Consider the following 24,267-nt stretch of genomic DNA (forward strand, 5'->3'; position numbering starts at 1 on the left):
ATAGTGTATACAAGTGCAACTGATTGAGCGGTTCATTTTGATAAAGTGGCGTTGCAACTATCAAGGTCATCTACGTCGACAACAGGCCTCATGAGGAGGAAAGAAAGAGAAAGAGAGGGACAGTTTTTAACATAATGAAAATAAATGAAACTTCGGAGAGAGAGAGAGAGAGAGAGAGAGAGAGAGAGAGAGAGAGAGAGAGAGAGAGAGAGATAGTGAATAGTTTTTTGCATATCGAAAACAAACGTACGAGTACATTGAGAGAGAGAGAGAGAGAGAGAGAGAGAGAGAGAGAGAGAGAGAGAGAGAGAGAGAGAGAGAGAGATCCTTTACATAACGAAGACGAAATCCTTATAGTATTGGTTGGCGACATCGTGGCTGGCTGATTGCTGCCGAACGAGTCCCTGGAGCCAGGAGCAGCAGCAGCAGCGTCGTGTCCGAGGACCGAGCGACCTGGAGCCCAGCCCAGCCCATCAGCCCAGTCCAGGAGCACCGGGAACGTCCCGGACTCCTGCAATCAGCTGACGATAAAACCGTCACGTTTATCATGGCAGCCAATGGCGCGTCACTTCCACTCTGGCAATTCCGAATAAGAGAGATTTCCGGTTAAGGGAAAAAATACATAAGGAGCGCGGAGCGTCGGGAGGAGTGTGGTGATTCGGCCTCCTTGATAATATGTCCACCGGAGCGACAGCGGAGTCGTAAGGCTATTCCGCGCGTTGTCATCGGTTTTATACACCGATTGCCATTTCATTATTGTGAGGCCAGGGCGAGGCACCAAGCCACCTTAACCTTTGGACCGGGGATAATGGGCTAATATAAAGGTATTCACCAAATGGAAAGTGAATGGGAACTGAACGAAGTAGACAAACATAAAGTCAGATGGAATAATTCTTTATATATTATATATATATATATATATATATATATATATATATATATATATATATATATATATATATATATATATATATATATATATATATATATATATATATATATATATATATATATATATATATATACTTCTCGAATGCATTTATCATTCCCTACCATCTACCACAAAAACCACTCAAGAATATAACAACATTTTCACATTAAGTACGATGAATTAATTGGGAAACATAAACGTGAGGTGAAATTTTTTTCAATTACATATACAAATGTACGTCCTTACTAAATAAATTACATTATTGATAGAAAACCTGAACTGGCAGACCATCTCTACGCATTATTTATTCTTAATTATTCTGCAAGTTAAGAAAAATGTATTAATTTTGCTTTTATTATCATTATCATTTGTAACCATTGCATTACCTTAAAAATGGATTTCTATGAGAAGCTGTCATTTTAAGATTAACAGAAAATCAAACACACACTCACGCACACAAACGTACAAACACATACACGCACACACAGAAGGTGGCGTAGTGACCGTGAAATCAATATTTACCTCTTCAACCAGTGACCCGGAGATGAAAAGGGTCAATGAGTTGTGAAAAGGACCAGTCAGCCTCTAGGCGGCTCCGAAAATGTGAAAGGGGCAGGAGGCAAAATGAAAGGAGCGACGACGTGAAATGGGGGAAAAATAAACGGACGTGAATGCTGGCAGGCTCTCCTCTGGCAAAGAGAGAGAGAGAGAGAGAGAGAGAGAGAGAGAGAGAGAGAGAGAGAGAGAGAGAGAGAGAGAGAGAGGAAACGGATGATAACAATTTAACAAGAACAGAACCTGTACCTTGGCATGTCCCCGAAAGTCTTGGTACTGAAAAATGGGTAATTTTGTAACAGTCTAATTTGAGGAGTATTTTAAATAATAATAATAATAATAATAATAATAATAATAATAATAATAATAATAATAATAATAATAATAATAATAATTTTTAAGTGCAGCGTAGCGGATACAACGGAGGCACCTTAAACAAACCAATATCTACGCACGCACACATTGTATAATAAATACTTATGAAGACAAAATGGTCTATGACAACACTATATACACGTTGCTACCATTTGTGTGTGTGTGTGTGTGTGTGTGTGTGTGTGTGTGATTTTCTGTTAATCTTAAAATGACAATTTCTCTTAGAACTCCATTTTTAAGGTAATGCAATTGTTACAGATGATGATGATAATAAAAGCAAAATTAATACATTTTTCTTAACTTGAAGAATAATTAAGAATAAATATATGCAGAGGGATTGTCTGACAATTCAGGTTGTCTATCAATAAGGTAACTTATTTAGTACAGACACATTTGTATATATAATTAAAAAGAAATTTCACCTCACGTTCATGTTTCCGGATACTTCTTCTCTATCCCCGTTTATTGGATGAAGTGTTTCACCAATGAATAGGGATACAGAAGAATAAGCATCCGAAATATATGGTTGCAACGTGCATATAGTGTTTTCATAGACGTTTTCTCTTCATAGTGTACTGTTGGATTACAGTTAAAGACATTCATATATATATATATATATATATATATATATATATATATATATATATATATATATATATATATATATATATATATATATATATAAATTTATATATATATATATATATATATATATACTGTATATATATATTTATATTTATATATAAAGTACAGTTCCATTCCTGGGTGAGGTATACAAATTTCTCAACGGATGAATTTGCTGTGGAAGGCTTTGTAGAAGCTTCGAGAATTTCATTTTAACTGTACTTTAAGAAACGGCTGAATATTTTTTTTATTGTTATTTTCGTGATGCTAGTACCATGCAAAGGCAAGCAGACTTAGCATTACTATGAAGGTAATATCAGATTCCTCCCGAGACGCTGGTCCTCTTCCGCCATTCCTCCAGTGAACAAATTGACCCTAAAAGGCGTGAACATAATTGGCCCTTCTAAAATTAGAACCGGAGGAAAAAGACGTCAAGGGGAGCGAAAATTGCGAGAGAAATAATGAGCCATTGTTTGCCCGGTCATATGGTTCCTCTTAGTATGATGCTTCCTCGTTCTCTCGCCCTCTTCCTCGGGTATAGAATTCTCATATTCGAAGGGCGTGGGTACCAGGAGGACCAGGGAGGGACTGGGACTACCATGGACCGTGAGGACTACAATGCCTCAGCCAGTGTGGTCGAAAGGCGGGCATTAAGAAGTGTGAACAGCGTCCGGAGTGACCCCAGGGAACGTTTGGACAGATTTACAAGCAAAGATAGATGAGGATATGGCCCCCTTGAAGAACGCCAGTTGCCAAGAAGGGATGGAGCCTCCCTTCGATTTCTGACAAAAAATACACTAAAGAATAAATATAGTAATCGCAATTCCTTTTCCGGTGAAGTTTTCCACGAAATCTTAACGTCTTACATTTAAGAAAAGGGAATTATGCTAAATTCGACTGTAAAAAAGACGTTAGGGCTGTCGAACGCCTCGAGTTGGCAAGAGTTGTGGTCAGTAGCCCATTTTCTATGGTTACGAGGACAATTTTCTCTGGTTAGCGGACAAGTTGTCTGGGCCAAACCAGACACTAGTGGTGAGGGGTGTCTAAGGGCCTGTTGGGACAATTTCTTAAATAGTTTAAAAGTCTATTTGGAAACGGTGTGGTTAAGCCGCTACTACCCCCTGACAAATGGCTCTCATGACGTGAGAAGGAAAATTGAAATACATTCAAGTAATTTAGTCATTTCTCTAGAGCATATGCTGAAGAAGGAGGAAATCCTCGAACTATTTATAAAATGTTGGCCACAAGGAATTCTCCCATATCATCGCCTGAAATACAAGAGCAAGAAACTTTCTAATTCGAGGAAACAAACGCTACAGTGTGACAAGTCTATTAATACCACCAGTTCACATTTAGAGTGACGCTCTAATGAATCAGTTAATTAATGAGGGTCTGTGACTCAGAATTTCAATAAATCCTCTTATCATTATCAAATTAGTTGGATATATATAGCTCTCTTTAAGAGCACCATGAAACCAAAGTATTCGGTATATAATGATAATTATATTAGTACTCGAAATTTTAGCACTCACAGATACAAGAGATAATCAACAAAGAAGTGGAATTATATCACTGGTGCTATGAAAGTAATATTAAAGAAGAAACTGTAGTAATATCTATTTCACGAAACTGTTAGAAGTTCAACCGAACTCCCAGAGCTCCGAAGCGAATGAAGTTCAAGGGCTGAAATCTGGCAAGGTGGAAGAGAACATTCTACCTGGTGTAGGAAAGCTTATATTGATGATTACATTTGGCACTTTAGCATGAAATGAAAACCGTGATGTGACTGTACTTAATTTTGTCACTAATCTGGAAACAACTGGTGGTAGATTATAACTCGAAAGCAAACGTCCTGCGAAACTCGTCGGTTTTCACTAGCTAATAAATAATAAAAAAAAAAAAACAATGAGAGACGGTAATAACCGCATAATTCATTCCATTTACTTTTAAACATATTTTCACAACATTACACACCATTGTAATTTCAATAAGAGAATGACAATGATACAAGATAAACACCTATGCAACTGAAATCACGTGTATTTTGACACAGAGAAAACCATTTTCATCGTAACTGACGGTAATTTGAATAAGGAACCAACAAAAAAGAAGCTTAATTGTAAAAATAAATTACTTTTAAATATCCCCTTCCTCATTCTCTCCCTTTCTTTCTATCTATCTATCTAGCTATCTCTCTCACTAACCAGACCTTTAGTAGGGTTGCTTAGTCTGAGTGTTAGGCATAACATAAATCTCCTTCTGATGATTCTCGTTGACTACAAATGGTCTGTGATTAACACTGCTTTGCAACAGAAGTGTCACAATATATTTGTTAAGAACCTTGATAATATGTTTTTGGGACGACAGTAAAAGGTCTTATGGTTAGCTAATGCGTTGCCTGCTTGTAACGTCAAGCTAACTATAAATATTGATAAATGTCACATTTTGGTCCTGAATCGAAAACCAAATTATCTTCGATTAGCAGACGAGCACATCCGATGTGATTTTCTCGTTTTCTTTACTGAAAAACAGAAAAAGGGCCACGTATAGGAAATTTATATAATTCCCAAAATTCCAAAACTTTACTCCTCGTTCTTCACTTTCCTCCTCCTCCTCCTCCTAATCCTCATCCTCATCCTCCTCCTCTTCTTCTTTCTCCTTCTCCTTCTCTTTCTTCTTCTCCTTCTCCTCATTCTCCTCCTCCTTCTCCTTCTCCTTCTCCTCCTCTCCTCCTCCTCCTCCTCCTCCTCCTCCTCCTCATTCTCCTCCTCCTCCTCCTCATCCTCCTTCTCCTTCTCCTCCTCCTTCTTCTTCTTCTCCTCCCCCTCCTTCTCCTTCTCCTTCTTCTCCTTCTCTTCCTCCTCCTCCTCATCCTCCTTCTCCTTCTCCTCCTCCTCCTCCTCCTCCTCCTCCTCATCCTCCTCCTTCTTCTCTTTCTCCTTCTCCTCCTCCTCCTCCTCCTCCTCATCATTCTCTTCCTCCTCCTCCTCATCCTCCTTCTCCATCTCCTCCTCTTCTTCTTAATTAGGAAGACGACGGAGCGGGGGAAGGCGGGGGCCGGGGGGAGGGGTTCCCTTGGGCCCATAGAAATGCGTTTCTCATGTCCTCAATTGTTCCAGACTTCACGGTCTACAGCATCTCTAATGATGTAAATCAGTGAAGGCAAACTGACAGATTTACGGCCACACTGAACCAGAACCCAGCTCCAATGGCAGATTTATGGATTTATTGTCCTCGTGTCCAGATTTTTACAAGCCAAAGAAATTTCGGGTAACATGTTAATGAGAGAGAGAGAGAGAGAGAGAGAGAGAGAGAGAGAGAGAGAGAGAGAAAATGAGAGAGAATGGTACTTTTTGGGTCCAAAGATCCCTTAATTGATAGATAGCGTTGAAATGAAAAAATGAATAATTTAATTTTAAATTCAAGACTATGAATTATATCAGTACGGGAAACCCTTTTCTGTTTAACGCGTAAACATATAAACTTAGCAATCATAAGGTAAATGTGCAGAAGGTAAAAACGCAAGACGCAATAGTTGATATTTCATAGCTGATTTTTATGGCTGTTATTTGAGAGAGAACAGTACCATAATTATCGAAGACCATATGGTATTCGTCTTACTTTGCAACTAAGAACGACATAATTATTCGGTAATCATCAAATAAAAAACTAATTCCAGAAATAATGAAAGTCTAAAACAACTAAATTTCACAATTATGTAAACTCTGTGATTCACCAGCGTCTCTCTCTCATACACACACACATGTATATATATATATGTGTGTGTGTGTGTATGTGTATAATATATATATATATATATATATATATATATATATATATATATATATATATATACAGTATATATATATATAATTTATATATATGTATATATATATATATATATATATATATATTATATATATATATATATACATACATACAGTATATATATATAATTTAGAATATAATATTTATATATATATATATATATATATATATATATATATATATACATACATACATACATACATACATATACATATATACATTTCTCCACTTCACAATAGTTATAATATACGCAGTACTTAATTCCCGTGTAAAACTGATCTAACAACACATCTACTTTTTGTATCTCCTGCAGGTGCATCTAAGGTCCCCCTTCATCATGAACGGCGTCTGCGTCAGGTGGAGAGGATACGTAGACCTGGAGAGGCTGGACGGCGTTGGATGCCTGGAGTTCGACGAAGAAAACGCTGCCGTAAGTTCGAAATAATTGCGGGACAGGAAACAACTTGTGCCTTTAAAATAGATATCGAAGTGAATTAAGAGATATGCGTCATGCTTGCATAAAGATTTTCTTTAACTTTATTATTTTCCAGCAAGTATGATCATAAATTTTTTTCTTTCCTAAGTCTTTGCATTACACCACATTGAAACTGACAGTTATGTACCATAAAATGCAATCATTGCTTTATAAACTTGCTTCGGTATAAGTGAAAACTCTCTCTCTCTCTCTCTCTCTCTCTCTCTCTCTCTCTCTCTCTCTGCACTAAAGCACGAGTGTAACTTGAAATGGTACATTGGCAACATACTCAACTGATTAAAAGGTCCGCAGCTGTAGGCGCATATGTACATTCATGTTCCAACACGCCTCTTCAGTTGTTATAATTACAAAATATATATATACAACTGTGGGTCTTATAACCATGACAAAACAGAACGCTATAGTGTCTTTTTGTGATTTACACAATTGTTTATGCTCAAAATACCATTTATATATATATATATATATATATATATATATATATATATATATATGTATATATACATATATATAAATAAATATACAGTATATATATATATATATATATATATATAATATATGTATATATACATATATATAAATAAATAAATATATATATATATATATATATATATATATATATATATATATATATATATATATATAATATATATATATATATATATATATATATATATATATATATATATATATATATATATATATATATATATATGAAACAACAGGAAAACACGAAAATATTTCCACCGTAATCGTGAAGACGCCGAACGCAAAGAGAAAATAACAAAACCAGAACAAGTCGTGCTTTAACCGCACTGGATTTTACAAAACTATTATTTGGTACCAGATAATAACTATAATTAAACCCAATTTACGATAATGGCATCTCGTTTTTTCAACTTTCTCTCTGAAGGGACGGGGGGATCAGTTTTAATAAATTTAATGAAGGGTTATGAGGTAACTATAATATCGTTTTATTCACCATTAAATTATATACATTTCTCATATCTCCCTAACGATCGCCATGCCACAATAAATGCGTGTGTGTTTAAGAAGAGAGAAGACACTCACTACCCACCTCTTAAGCTTGAAAGCCAAGTGGATCCAGCCTCCGGAAGGTCATTTGCTGACCACGAAGAGAAAGCGATCTCTGGAATATATATTGCCTTTTGGGTTTAAACAGAATGTGACTGTTCCTTTTCCATGCCTCTCAAAACCACTCTTTACGGGTTTCTTCGTCAAAATGGAACAGCAAAATTTCGTTTATGGTTTGATGTTTATCTATGTGATTATGAAACATCGAGAAACGGCCACCGCTGTACTATATTACTAATCATTTTAACAGCATTATTATTATTATTATTATTATTATTATTATTATTATTATTATTATTATTATTTTATTTATTATTATTATTATTATTATTATTATTATTATTCAGAAGATGAACCCTATTCATATGGAACAAGCCCAAATTGACTTGAAATTCAAGCTTCCATAGAATATGGGGCTCATTAGGAAAGAGAAGGTAAAAGGAAATACAGAAAAAAAGAGACCTCACTTATTAAAAAAAAAAATAAGTTAATAAATTAATACATAGATAAAAATGTATCAAAATGCAAGGAGAATAGCATTAGGGTAGTAATGCAATAGGGAAAAAGTCCAACATCTCTAAAAATGCAAGTATGTAAAATTTGGTTTTACAATTAAATTTTATAGTCACGTACATAAACGCAAATAAAGTATTTCTTTTTACAAGTAGAGTCCTAGTAGTTGTGTAATGTATACTGGCACTTAGTTACAGAGCTAGTATACAACATATGTGGCCCACATGACTGGAATTCTGGTAATCATATCACGTACCGTACACAGAGCCTGAAGATAAGAGAAACTTGCTAAGAATTGGTAAGTGCACAAAACTGGAAGTTTAAAGAGCCTTTAACAAACCCACAGTCCAAATTCAAAACTTTAAAAAGAACAAGTGTCTTAACAATGAATATATACATAAATATGTGATTGAAGGGAGATTATGCATTTAAATCATTTTCAGTACGTAATGAGTTCACCAAAGTTCTATATTTTTTGTATAATGTTATTAAGAATCAAAAGAGAATGCTAAAATTAAGTATATGGATAGTGTTTTTATTCACTGAATAATTTTCAGAAGTAATGTGTTTGTCACCAAAAAGTTAATATTCTCTGACATTCTTTTCAACTATATCCAGCGATAAAGGACTGAGCTTATACTCTGTTTAATTAAGAAGGGACAATTGCTAATTTATATCTCTGCATTGAAATTTCTTATTGTGATACATGCATTAAAATGCGTAAAGAAAATAGATCATACTAAATCTATGCACAATCACAGAGGTATCACAACCACAATCTCTCCAAGATGAATGAACCTCTTGTTTTCTGAGTGATTAACCAAGTCAATTTAGGCAGAGAGAAAGCAGCGCTGGTCCAACATGATTGATGTCTTGTGCTAAACTCACCTCATGAACCTATTCTTACCATAGAAGACCTTTTTTTTTTTTATTAAGAGACTTGATGAATCTCGGTAAGTCTTCAGTATATTATTAGCATCGTTCAGATCTCAGTGTTAATAATCAGTTATAAAACTTACCAGAAATGGGTACTGAATAATGAGGCTGATATAGCGGGTCTCTGCGATTTACATATGGGATGATAATTTCTATTCATAAAAACACGAATTACTCCGTAATTATATCTTCCGGCGTAATTTGGGGTAAGAGGTCAATCCCTTACACGCTCAACATTTCAGGCGTTGAGTTTACATGCTGCGATCTCCAGAAAAAGATGATAATGATTTTTTTTTTTTTTTTTAGCTTTCGCTACGATAAAAAACATAATTTTTTTCTGTTTTCTTTAAAATCTTTCTATACCTCTGGTCATTTCTTCGTGAAAATTTTGTAGAGAATGTGGAATGCAAATCTCTCCTCTCTCTCTCTCTTTCTCTCTATAATACCTGCAAGGTATTATAGTTCTCCTGCTTTTAATAATTTATTTAAATTTTTATCTATTTATTTGTTAATTTACCTTTATTTTCTAATAACTGACCTTTTTTGTATTGCATATTATCTTCTGTAATTTCTTTCAAATGAACTCCATATTCTATGGAAGCTTGAATTTCGAGTCAATGAACCCTGCAGACCTGTTCCATATGAATAGGATTCATCTTCCGAACAACAATAATAATAATAATAATAATAATAATAATAATAATAATAATAATAATAATAATAATAATAACTTACTCGTTTAAAGACATTAGGCTAACGAACATCCCGTTCCATCTTTCCCTTCAGGAGGAAGATCGAATCCTGCGGGAGGAAATCGAGAAATACAAAGCCCGCCTCCGCGAATTCGAAGAGAAGCAGAGGGCCTTCCGAGTACCCACGACGAGCCACGCCCACGCTCACGCCCACGCCCATGCACACTCAGAGCAAGCTAATATACAAGTCCGCTAGCAGGTAAGTTTGTCATGTAATCTGACATGTAGGATGGTGATTATTGTATTACTGCACACACGTACACACACACACACACACACACATATACATATATATATATATATATATATATATATATATATATATATATATATATATATATATATATATATATATATATATATATATTGTACTTTATGCAATTCCATACATTTACACAATCATCTATTTCTGTGCGTTTTGATACTCATATTCAGTTGCCTTAGGACACTGTGTCTTGAAACTATATTTCAGAACATATTGGTTTCCACACTAAGCCATTTATTTACCCACAATTCCTCCACCTCCGTAGATTTTGAGCCTCCTTCATCGAAAGCTGTAGACAACGGTATAAAGCAACAGCGCAAGAAGAAAAGGAAGAAAAACCAAAAGAAGAAGAAGAAACAGACTAATAGGATATCTGACGTGAGTTCAGGCGACGCATTTTTTGCGTGCATCCGTATGCAGTTGCTTGAAGGCAAGAGAAAACTGTTATTTTTCCATAAGCAAGAACTAAAGATATATAAATTAGAATATTCACTTACGTGCAAGTGTTATGTATAAAATAAGCGTGTCGTTGAAGAAGAAACGAGATTACTGACGTGCTTGTCCGTGCGTCTGGTGTCTGACTTTGAATTTCTCGGAATGAATTATGCTCGTCATAATCAATAAGAAATTTACAACTTTGTCGTACAGTTATAACATACTATTTGGTGACATCGTTACAACCTGCATTTCTTCACGCAGGCGCTAACTGACACATTTTATCCACAAACTCTCATCTGTTATAGAAAATGACATCGTTTCAAGAAAAAATATACAAGAATTACAAGAACAAAGACAGAGATAGATGGATTACATACAAACAACGATAAACAGATTGAATTCACAAATAAATCACCAAAAGAGTTTAAAATAGATTCTGTACCCAACGCGACGGGACAGAAGTACGAGAACAGCACTGGAACAAGCGATGGTAAGAACAAAATACATAGAAACAAAATGCTGGCAGCTGTAATCGGAAAAAAGGCAACTATATCACAGACCAGTTGGTTAAACTTTATCAAAGACCAGTTGGTTAAACTTTGGGTCAACACGAATTCCTGAAGAAGAGGCTATACTTACGAATACCACTACAGAAAAGACCGTGAAAATAATAAAACACAAAAGACTTTAAGAAAATCTGAAATCGCCAATTTTTAACAAACGAACGATGTAAGAAAATTTGAATATAACTTTCCGTTAAAAAAAAGAATTGTGTACATATTTATACATTTAGAGTCGTAAATGTCTAAACACTCAACATGCATACATGATTTTGCGGAAAATATTAATAGGTGAATATGTAAATATCACCCTGTAATTCAACTAATACTTTGCTTTCTAAAGATGTCTTATTTCATATGTGATTAATCATGGAGGAATTATTGCTTATAAAGGTGAAATTATAAATATGTAATTAGATTATTTTTGTTGTTACACACCTGATATATATATATATACATATATATACATATATACATATATATATATATATAGGTGTATCCTATATACAAACAGTAATAATTACCGACATAGTTATCAGGATCTATTACATATACTGTAATTGTATACATATATTTGAATGTATAAAGGAGGACCCGATTAGTAACCCAACGTGGGTCCCAGAATACAATTATTTTGCTTACGGTGTATACCAGTAACTATGTGCCACATCTCATAATAGCTTCTAATATATATATATATATATATATATACATATACATATATATGTATATATACATATATATCTATATTTATACATATATATATATATATATATATATATATATATATATATATATGTATATATATATATATATATATATATATTTCTTTTTCTTTCATTTTTTTTTCTCGCCCTTGGAGACCTTCCGCTGGCTCGAGTAAAAACTAGAAATCTATAACGACACTAAAAGACTTCCAACGCCCTCTAGGCTCGCTCCCGTTTGACATGTTTACAAAATTAGACCAAGGACGCCTGATGGATACTGACACTTTCTCACTATTCTCTCTTTCTCAGTTTTTGTGTGCATATGTGTAAATGTATATGTATATGTATATATTTATACATATTTATGTACATATGTATGTATGTATGTATATATATATATATATATATATATATATATATATATATATATATATATATATATATATATATATAAACAAAGTTACACAGTTTTATATGGCTTTACGCTTCAAATTATTTTAGTTATGTTGGTGCAAGATGACAGACTGTGCTACAATTAAATCAGACAAGGTTAAAAATAACTTGAAAATCTCGCGAGAGAAAATGAAGTACAAATATGAGAATTCTCAGTGGGAAAAGCATATACATTTTACCACATAAGATTATTATCTCAAGAATTAGTCATGTTTTCGCCAAACATAACTACTTACACCTCATTTCTCCCTTTTGTAAGTTCAAGTTTCAATGCTAGTTTGTCCATCTTCTTGATGATAATAAAAGATATTAACACCATTCATAAACTTTCAATATCTTCAGGCGGTCGCCTACAAAGTCGGCAAATGGGAATCGAGCCTTCCTCAGACACTTTATTTACTTTCATGTTTTCTCTTTTACCGTAAAAGACAGTGAATGAATAACAGCTGACTATCTCATCAACACACAAGGCGCAGATCGGTGTCCTAATTGTGCCTACTGCTTAAACGAATTCACCAGTAACTTCATAATTAAGTGATTAACACACAACAGCTTCTCTAACGCTGACTGCTAATCCAATCTAAGCAATATTTCATTTTGTTTTCTTTCGATTGTCGTTTCGACGTAATTGATATCGTAAGGTATAGGGCGGTCCTTGAGCAGGAGACGCCATACCACATATTTGCTTTGTTCGTATTTCCGGTTAGGTTTGTCTTTGGAAGATCAGCGAATTTACGCAGAAATTCGGATTTCCACTTGACCTGCTCTTGGGCGTCAACATCAAGATTGAAAGGAGTCTTGTTACACGTATAGGTCTACGAGTATAGCTTCGGCTACAGACCTGTTTCGTACGCGGGTGCCTGTGCCGTTCCTGTTCAATCCAGGAACCGAGACTTGACCGAATCTGAGTTCTAGAGGATATGAATGACTCCATTACATTATTTTGTTCAAGTTATTTTTTGACGGTATCTTCATCGATTTCCCAAAGACAAACTTTCTTCCGCTCCCTCCAAGACTAAGAGAAAAATACATAGTACCAAGGATATTACGAAGTGAAATTTTCCTCGCTGAAGAGCGTTCTTTATCGGTTCAACACCCTGAAAGCGCGTTAATGGATAATACCAAAGATATTGTTGACTCGTAGCTTAATTCAAAGGAAGACGATTCTCCCCTGATGGTTAAAATGTTCCTGGGATGCTGTGAAGACGTTTTTTAAAAGGCACTGGAAAATTCATCAATCTGATGTGAGGGGCAATGGTTACCTTTGAGGTAAATGGTGATTTTATGTGACAAATTATAATCTGTCCAATTTGAGGGGTCAGGTGCGTTTATGAAGCAAATTTGAGTATCAGGTGCGTTTGCGAAATATAAAAAAAAATTAGTGAAATTCAATCTGATTTTGATGATTTTGATTATGGGTTGAAATTCGTAATCATTAATTAATAAATACTTTTTTTCAGTACCGAGCTGAATCTCACCTGACTCCTAAAAATTGGGCAGATTATGGGCTTTCTTTTACTAACACTAATAATAAGGTTCTTTACGATAAGGATTGACTACAGCATTATTATAACAATTATGCCTCGCAGCTAACATTCTGACGTGACTTGCAAGTATCACTGACGTTGATAATAGTCACATACATATACGTGTGTATGTTCACGGATGTATACATATGAATATATACATACACTTGTAAAAGTCCATCCCTGAAGATTTTCACCAGCTTGAAAGAGTTGCTCTTTGTAGTTATTTTCTCAAAATGGTTAGAAATATCCAAAAAATATTACTTTATAAAACTGGAAAAAAAATGTTTCCCCTCTTAATAAAGTGTGCAATAAGATTTCTCGTTACTCTACGGCAGACAACACCTCCCGACGTTACGCTCGTGACGGACGAAGCTGTCAATCCGATTTCAGAGAAGGGTATTTTAACCTTTATGTTGATCTACTGATGTTTTCCTTTGTTATGTCCACAGTATATTTCCGGGGATTCACTGAACGCGACGCCCGAAGAGCGTCTCCCGCCACCTGACTGGCGTATGTCAAATCACGTCTCTTTTCGAAAGATATATTCGTTAATTATGTCTTGACTTATGTAATGATCTCTCGCTTCCGTTAGAACGTATCTAAATCTGAAACTCATTTCTCTTCTGTTCAGTAGAATCCCCGAGTAAATATATAAGAGCTGTGTTGTATATTTTGTAAAGATCTGCTAGCCACTTAAGCTAATCGTATTTATGTGTAGGACATTGTAAAGGTAGCGCGTCTTGAGTTTCAAGAAATAAACCTGTTTTGATTAATGCCTGGATTTCATTTCTTCTCTCCTTCTGTCAAAAAGCAGAGCTGCTAGCTATGAGCAGTAGATATAGCCAAGTACATAAAACTAGTAGTTTAAAAAAAAATAAAAAAACGCACACAACAGAATTTCGAAGCCTAACATTTTGTGATCTTAAGACGGTACATTAGTATCATATTGATATTTTTACTACTAATACAAAAATCAGTACACTAAATTTTAATCAGTATCAGTTACAAACTTGAAAAACGAAACTTAAGGCTATCTGGTCATAAAATGCTTGGATGAAATTAACATAATGGGTTTGATATAGTAACGTTTGAGCAAACCAGACAAATTATCTACCTAACAGACTATATTTTCATGCTGGATCTGTATTCGGCTGGTGACTTCTGTATGTAGATATTATGACTGCAGACCGTCGAATCGGATACATGGAGAAAATCGCAAAAAGCGTATAAGTAAAAATAATTCGGATTAATGTATTGTAACATTCTACATTTTTACCCAGTGTAACTGAGCAAAATTTTAGGCAGAGAAGCTATGAAGGTGACCTAAACACCCTGTAGCACTGAAGCACATTATTGTTACGTACTGAAATTTTTCTGTAATTTCCTTTGAAATGAGGCAAGGTCAATCTTGGATTCCAAAATCGTTTGTCTGTCTATGAGAAAGTTCTTAAGGGCTTCTAAATATATGGTGACAAAAATACCAAGTCAATGAATTTAGTTCCTCACAGTGTGAACAGCATAATGTACTTAAGAAGACGGAGGAGGATGGGTGGGGGGGGGGGCGGAGTTAACGTGTGTTACCTTGGTAGAGGAATTAAGCAGACGAAACTTGGGAAACAAATTTTGGACGCCAAAAATATACTTAACTCTTTAGCATCCTTCTTGAGGTATATTTCACAACATGTCAGGCCAATTACAAATCAGATGAAGTAAATTCTTTTCAGTACGAAAAACACACGAAGGTAGCATTAATAATTATGGAAGCAGCAGATGAAAGTTGACAAGCTCTCGAAACCCCGATCGACACCCTCCTCTCAAGAAACAGTTGGAATGATTGAGCGATTAACTGCACTGGTCATCGACATCGAAAGAAACAAAGAGAATCGTCCATCTCCCGATCGGTAAGTATGCTCAACTTTTTGTGAAGTATTCAATTTCTTCATAAATAAAAAAAAAATTACTACTGAACAGCAGAATTATATGATGGTGATAATAAATAATGACAGTAGTTTTAGGAAACAGCAGCAGCAGCAGCAGTAGTAGTAGAAGTAGTACTAGTAGTAGTAATAGTAGTAGTAGCAGTAGAATAATAATTTTGATGGCTATAATGATAATATCTAAATTAGAAGAGAAAGAACACTTGAAACTTGAAAAGAAAAATGACATCAATTACAGACTTAGATAAAATAACAACATCTTTTATTAAAAAATTCTTGCATGTATAGTTACATAAATGTACAGAGTATATATATATATATATATATATATATATATATATATATATATATATATATATATATATATATATATATATATATATATATATATATATATATATACTGTATATGAGAAAAGCCCAACAACAATAACAAAGATAATACGACATCAAATAACAGTAATGATACAAGGGTAAAAAAGAAATTTATGTTCAGATTCCAAAGAAGGCCGCAACAAAATTTCGAGGAAGTTGTTAACGTCTATAAGACAATAACTATATTATTATCATTATGATTATTAGTATTCCCTCGACTCTCTCCTATATCTCTCAAATCTAAATTAGTAATATGTAACAAAATCCAAGTCACGATAATAAAAATGATAAACTCATCGCATTAAGAGCTACCGATTCGCTTCATCCAATCCAGACAAATAAGTCTTCAATGTAGCGACTGTTTATTCTACGATAAAAAAAACTTGAATTTATTTTAAATATATTTCCATCCACTCGTCGTTAAATAAGAAATAAACGCTTCTATAACAAACTCAGAAATCCGTGGACACTCGAACCATAAAAAAAAAGAAAATAAAGAGAACGTTTTCCCTAAAATATGACACAGTAAAAACTGTCGTCACCGATTGTTCATGTCCTTAGATTACCAAATACAAGAAGTAAAAAAAAAAGAAGAAGAAAAAAAAAGGCAATCTATTCCTGAACTGTCGAGTCATGGTCGGCTTCCGAGAAAGACTAAACACTAAACAGCTGTCGAGACACGGGCGTCATATCCGCTGTCCAGAGTCTGGAGGTGAAGGACAGGTTGGAGGAACGCACGATGACGAAGGCGGAGAAAAGAGAAAGGAATGAAGAGGAAAAAAAAGCGAAGAATTAAGAATTATGGAAGCGGTTAAAAACCGAATAAGAATATTGGAAGTTTCTTTCATTTTTTTTGGCGTAATGGAAGAGTTCAACCATTTTTTTTTCTATGAACTGTTTAGGCTTTCATGGCGACATCTGCCAATTTGCTGGTGATAATTCAGTCAGCGGATTGTCATGATGAGATTTATATAGTAATCATTCTCTGCTTTTGGAAAGTTAAATTACAAATATATATATATATATATATATATATATATATATATATATATATATATATATATATATATACATATATATATATATAAATATATATATATATATATATATATATATACATACATATATATATATATATATATATATATATATATTTTATATATATATATATATTATATATATATATATATATATATATATATAATATATATACATATACATACATATATATATATATATTTATATATATATATATATATATATATATATATATATATATATATATATATATATATATATATATATATATATATATATATATATATATATATATATATATATATATATATATATATATATATATATATATATATATATATATACTCATGACAGGACACTAAAGAACTCAAAGATCCTAAATATAAACTTCGCGTAAGTTGAAAAATGTTTCCAAAAATGTTTGTGTTTTAAAGTAAAAAAAAAAAATTTTCCGTTGAAAAATACCAAAAACATCAACAGAGATTAAACAATGAAAAAGGTAATTGTTTAACGTATGAATAAGTCAATATGTAAAGAGAAGAGCGAAGAAAAATAAGTACGCGAAATGGGTATTCGTCTGTTTGCCGGTTTAACCCCTCCAGGAAAATGGCGCCAAATCCATTGTGAATCGCCTTTATCAAAAATGTTTTCGACGCTCCAAGAATGAATTAATACGGAGAAGTCATTACTTCCTCTATAAACATTTGCTTCATCCGGATGCTGAGTTTAAATTACAGGTAGAAAAGTTACAGAATTGTTTATGTCGATAATATATTGACATGGACAGGGGAGACTTGAAATGTGATATTCTGGATAATGGAGAAGCACATTACTTTTCAAAGGTATCAGTTGCCCTGTAATCATGTATTTCCTAAGTAAACACTCCCTTATTTCCTTTAAATATTAGATGTACAAGCCCTATTCTATCATAGGTAATGTGATAAGTGAAAATGGAATAAAAACAGTTACCCAGAAATAAGGGTCTCATGGATATTTGAGAAAGGCTGTGCAACTCACAAGAAACAATTTCAACCTACAGCAGATGAGGTCAGCTAAAGACAAGGTCCATAAAGGTATAGTTTTTCATTAATTCGCCGAGAATCAAGACCTTGAAGAAAAAAGTCGCAGCAAATAAAGCATTATTTAACGCAGAACTGCCTGCCAGGGCAAGCAGAACGGAGAAAAATTAGTGATAGATAATTCATAATAGCTTCGCAATTTTCTAATAAGTGAGGCGATACATTCATAAAAAGTGACGAGTTCAAGGAGATTTAACCTATAAGAAGTCGAAAATAGAATTTCGTAAGTGATACATAAGTAAAACTTCAACATACAGCTCCCTGCTACATGGCCGTGCTGCGTTGCAAGGTTGAGGAAGGGCCAGTGTTCACAAAATGACGATGAAGTGTAAAAATATCCTTTTAACAACCCCCAAATTCATTTTACATGGCTCTGAATATCCTGACATGATTACGAAGAAGGACGAGCATCCTGTTCTCTAATGCAGCCACAATTGCTTTTAAAAATGATCTTGGCGTTAATTCTGATATTCAGAAGCCAACCTCATTTATGATTTCGAAAAGAACTGTTCACCTATTTTTTCCCTTATACTTCCAAAAAAGTAGACATCATTGATATAAAACTACAGGAGTAGAGTAACTACAGCTTTTTCTCCAGTTAACATTCAGGTTCTATTTCCAGAATGCAACGACAAGAACTCCCTTTTTCTCGACCCTCTTGCCAGGCTGATTAAGTATGCACCCTAAATTCATGACGAAACACGGTCATGAATACTTCATCATGAGCTGTACCGACGGGGCACAGGACGTCGTCGGAAGGCTCTTCAAACTCGGTCCAATATCTAAAACAACGCAGAAGATCAGGGAACAATTTTATGGCACTCAAAATAATCAATACGCATTCGCGGACTCCTACAGAGATCAATACAAATAGTGTTGGAGAGAGAACTGAGCAGCCTGCTGAGAGAGAGAGAGAGAGAGAGAGAGAGAGAGAGAGAGAGAGAGAGATTGTTTAGCCCCCTCGTTTTCCTTTCCCTTCCCTTCGCGCCCTTTGCCAAACCTTCCCTTCCCTTTCCCCACCTCCCAAGCTCCCCCCAACACCACACACATCCTCTTCCCCTTCCTTCCAAACGGTCTCTCTCTCTCTCTCACCAAGGGGAAAAAACCCGGAATGGACCCCCTCGAGGGCTTGGCGCACCCTGATTGGCTGAGAGGGAAGGTGGGCGGAGTCTGTTGACGTGTCCCCTCCCAGAAGTCTTCCACATCAATTGCTAGACCGTTACTAAAGATATTCATCAGGGTAACGAGCTTTAGGATGCTGCGATTATCTCCAGCTTCTATCTCGACTTCCATCTCGAATATCACCTCCCCCACTGACTACAGCCAATGCGAAACATATTCTACCGGTACAGATAGTCATCTTTTCATATGGGAAGGGAGAGAGAGAGAGAGAGAGAGAGAGAGAGAGAGAGAGAGAGAGAGAGAGAGAGAGAGAGAGAGAGAGCAAGCGTGCAAAACAAATTTCCTATCATAGTATATTTTTGCTTTGAAACGGGCTTTTGCCAGTATAAAGGCAAAACTATGAATAAGGCTAGAAGCTCTTCCCCATTTCTCTCTCTCTCTTTCACACACGCACACACACATACACGCAACCAGATTAACAGTAATGGTTTTCGTCAGGTTTTAAGCAGCAACGATGTTAGGAATTTCATTCTCAGATCAGGGAAACACCCCTATAAACCGTCTGTTCACCCGACCTGCCTAAGCAGCTCCCCAAAACCTACCTATACCTACCTCCTATAAACTCGTTCCCTTAGCTACTGCTCGCTACCCCCCTTTCATTATACCCTGTTCCTAGAGAGGCAAAAAAACGTCTTTTTCAAGGGTGACAGCAAAAACAAATTCTTGGTGGCTAAAACTCCCCCAACCAGTCTCAACCAGCCCTTGACCAACAACGAACCTTCTGGAATTCAATCCCCCGGAGTAACAGGAGGGCCATTTTCTTTAGAGGACTAACCTAAAAGAAAAATAAAACATGAAAATACGCAACACGAGGAGTACCATGATGAAGAATGTGAATAAAAAGAAATATGGGAAGAGAATTCGCCTGAGATAGTGGTGGGGATTATAGTGGAGTGGGGACCATGTAATGGAACAGGCTTCTCATGAAAAATCATACGTGTAGAAAGAATGATTTACTTAATACGCTGAACAACATGGTTTATGCGCAACAGTCACAATTAATATGGTATGACAAGTAAGATGATAATGAGAAAGGAAAAGTGGCTTTCCACAGTAAGAGAACAAATTGTAATCAGTCATAAAGCATTACGAGAAACAATGATGTTTTCACTGAATATAAAAAAGTAGGAAAACTCACCCTTAACAAAATCAGAGCAAATAGTCGGTAAATAAACGCACTGAACATGTATCTTAAGAACAAAACTTGAAAAAAGAGAGTTGACTGCAAAACTTAAGAATGCATGGGAGATGAAAAATGGTATATTAAACAGTCTAAATATGAGTTTACAAATGTCCCCTATGTTTAAAACATAGCCACATGCTTTTGCATACCAGTACGATTAAAAAATCTCATATATATATAAATTTTTCAGTGAGCTTCAATAACCTGTCCACGATCATCTTGAGAATAATTATACGGTGCAATGCTGTTCTGAATATCCGAGATGTTGTATACAGGGCATCCTATTAATGAAATGGTAACTGAATGGAAGGGGTATTCCAAGAGAAAAACTGATATTCAAACGAAGAAGACTGGCTGTTAAATTGATAAAAAAACTGGAGATGCTTAAGACTGACAGCATAAGTTTGCTCGTAACAGAGAGCAAAACACAAGAATGTTGAAAACACGTGGATGGGGAATGGAATTCTTTATGGCCATCTTTCAAAGGAAGTTTCAGAATTATTATTCTTAGAGTAAAGAAAGTGTCCCTACGCTCAAACCAGATAATAAGTAAACCGTTGTATAGTAAGTTTATTTGACGTGTTCTAGCGTAATGGTGATCGCAGAACAGCCAAAAAATATGTTGATAAATTTGGAACAGATTTGCTGGATTAAAAAAGTTGGAGCAAATGTTTTCCCCCAAGTAAAGTTGCTGAATATCAGGTGAATATATTCAGGACAAGACGGTGGAAGTTTGATGACTGTAGCCAAGTGCGGATGCTCATTAGTGGATCCCTGAACGCAGAATTTGGCAGCATATGGATGCTGGGATATCGATAGGATGAGCCTTTGTACAAAAACTGGAAGACAGGAAGTGGCTGACCTATAAAGGCAACTAATGGTAAATGTCATCAAATATTGAGGTGGGGTAGAAAGAGTTACCGAAAAGGTTAAACGATGATTCAGGAAGTGGTCACGATGGTAATTGGAGCAAAGGTATTGATCAAAACGGTTTACGAATCGGATAGTTAAAAAGTAGGGGCTGGAATACCGCGAAGAACGTGTTTGATCTTTATTGAAGAAAACTCTTAACGTTCAGAGAGTTCAGGAGTGCAGGCAAAATTAAGGGTTTTTATATTCATAAGATAGCATGATTCTAGCAAACATGAGGGAGAAAGCAACGAATTTCATGTAATGTATTATGCAGCAACAATGTAGTATGTATTCTACTTTACCTGGCATGTTTTCATTTGACAAAATAACAATTTCTCATGGGGAAAACCCACCATTTTTTGAGAAAACGTAATTTCCTACATAAGTATATCGAGTGCCTGCATATGTCCAGAAATGCATGCATATTTATATATATATGTTGTGTGTGTATATATATATATATATATATATATATATATATATATATATATATATATATATATATATATATATATATATATATATATATATATATATATATATATATATATATATATAAGACAGACAGATATACATAGATATAGGAACAATTGATCGTACAAGTCGTAAAATAAGTTTGTACATAACGTAAATTAGAAAATAAACAATTCAAGTTTATCAATTTATTTTCTGTTCCCTTCTCGAACATCTATTTTTTTTTTGCTATGTATAGAGCCACACTTATACAAAAGTCTCGAAAATTGGGCCCCCCAAAAAATCTACTTTCAACAGCTCACTGACCTTGATAACGGGACGCTACAACAGATATTATAACTTCGTCTCTGTTTGCGACATTAGCCAACTCCGAACAGCTATCTCAGGAAGGGCTTTCCCAAGATTTACTAATAGCTTCTAATGCAGTGTTACTTGGCTTAAGCACCGAGACGGGTAAAATTTCCCCGAGTGAAGTCGGTCTACCGAGAAAAGGCCTAGTTAATGGACTTTGTTTTCTATTAATTCTTGATCTGATCATATTAAATAGTAAACAAAAGTCCAGACAGGTAATTACTTATTCTCTCTCTCTCTCTCTCTCTCTCTCTCTCTCTCTCTCTTTTAGGACAATTTCTTTAATTTCCATTTTCCCATACAATTAGCTTTCATTGCACTACAAAGAAACACTTATCGATTAGTTTGCTTATTGACTGAAGTGAAGTAGTACGCTAATTATCCTCACGCTGAGAGAGAGAGAGAGAGAGAGAGAGAGAGAGAGAGAGAGAGAGAGAGAGAGAGAGAGAGAGAGAGTTTAGAATGGTTTCACATTACTTCCGGAGGATGCTTATGTTTTCGGAGTGATTCATCGGTGACGAATGACGATTAGGCACGGGTCAAATTTATCATTCCGTATGTTTCTCATCTTTTCTAGGATTTGAATCACTCATCTTTTATCTCATTACGAATGCACCGCTCAGGGTTACAAAAATACATCAGGCGTATTTTAATTATGGCTATATTACAATTTGTATTCAGGCTATGCGTAATAGGTATTATTTACTATTAACTTGTCGAAAATGTATCAAGATTATATTTTCGCACTGTTTTTGAAATACAAGCATGATAAAGTTCATGTATTTTCAAAATGTCTTTCACGTTTTATTTAAGTATATTAAGAACGACAACAATTAAAATTAAAGAATAACAGACGTGATATAGTCTCTGAGGCGTAAGCCTGGACTTCTTAGAACACATTGATAAATTACTGAACCTTAAATAGAGAATCGTTATTTTCACAAGACTTAATACTTAAGACTTAAGACCCAATAAGTAGAATTTTCACTTTGATCAGACTTGATCATTTATTTCAACGATGCGTTGCTCGGACGAAAATGTTGATGAACTTACAAAACACAAAAGAGACATAATTTTGGTTACAGTTGACATGTATATTACTTGTAATGGTGAGAATGATGGATAATGAAGACCATTATTGACCATTTTCAGCAGGAATCGGAAAATGCAAACACCTGGTGTTAACCAATAACTGATATTTTGAATACGTTTCCTTAGTGTTAGAAAAGGATGACCTGTTACCTTTAAGAAAGATTAGCAAAACCAAGACTTGTCTGACCACAATATTCAGTCGCTACCTTAAAGACATATCTGAACTATTAAGAAACCAAATCATAACTCGTGCACGAATGATGGGAATTGAAGTCAATATATTATTTTAAAAAAGTGTGAATCTACTGGTCTGATGGTGGATGACAGAACTACATCGAAGAATCGTCATGCAGACACGATTCTCACTAGTTGTAAAACAACTTAATTCTGTGACGAGACTGCTGAAAATTTTCGCTTCTCGTGTGAACAGGATGTTTGCGAAAGTTTTCTAGTTTGACAAGCCTGAAAGCAGACTGAAAATCATATCCACTACTCTGATTGAATAGAATATAGAATTTAGGCCTAAGGCCAAAACCTGGGACCTATGAGGTCATTCAGTGCTGAAATGAGAATTGACAGTGAAAGGTT

The 24,267-nt window shown here is 34.7% G+C and overlaps 1 protein-coding gene across 1 annotated transcript in view; it reads left to right on the forward strand.

Annotated features, from left to right (window-relative positions):
- LOC136845750 (protein big brother-like) overlaps positions 1 to 12,073 on the forward strand; it is a 59,072-nt gene extending 46,999 nt beyond the window's left edge. The window contains exons 4-6 of the mRNA XM_067115995.1: positions 6,627 to 6,743; positions 10,140 to 10,304; positions 10,636 to 12,073. Of these exons, the coding sequence (XP_066972096.1) occupies positions 6,627 to 6,743; positions 10,140 to 10,301 (279 nt within the window). The 3' untranslated portion in view covers positions 10,302 to 10,304; positions 10,636 to 12,073. The remainder of the gene's footprint in view (positions 1 to 6,626; positions 6,744 to 10,139; positions 10,305 to 10,635) is intronic.
- Positions 12,074 to 24,267: the final 12,194 nt, after the last annotated feature.

This window comes from Macrobrachium rosenbergii, chromosome 14 (assembly GCF_040412425.1).
Source record: "Macrobrachium rosenbergii isolate ZJJX-2024 chromosome 14, ASM4041242v1, whole genome shotgun sequence".
In the NCBI taxonomy this organism is placed as follows: Eukaryota; Metazoa; Arthropoda; class Malacostraca; order Decapoda; family Palaemonidae; genus Macrobrachium; species Macrobrachium rosenbergii.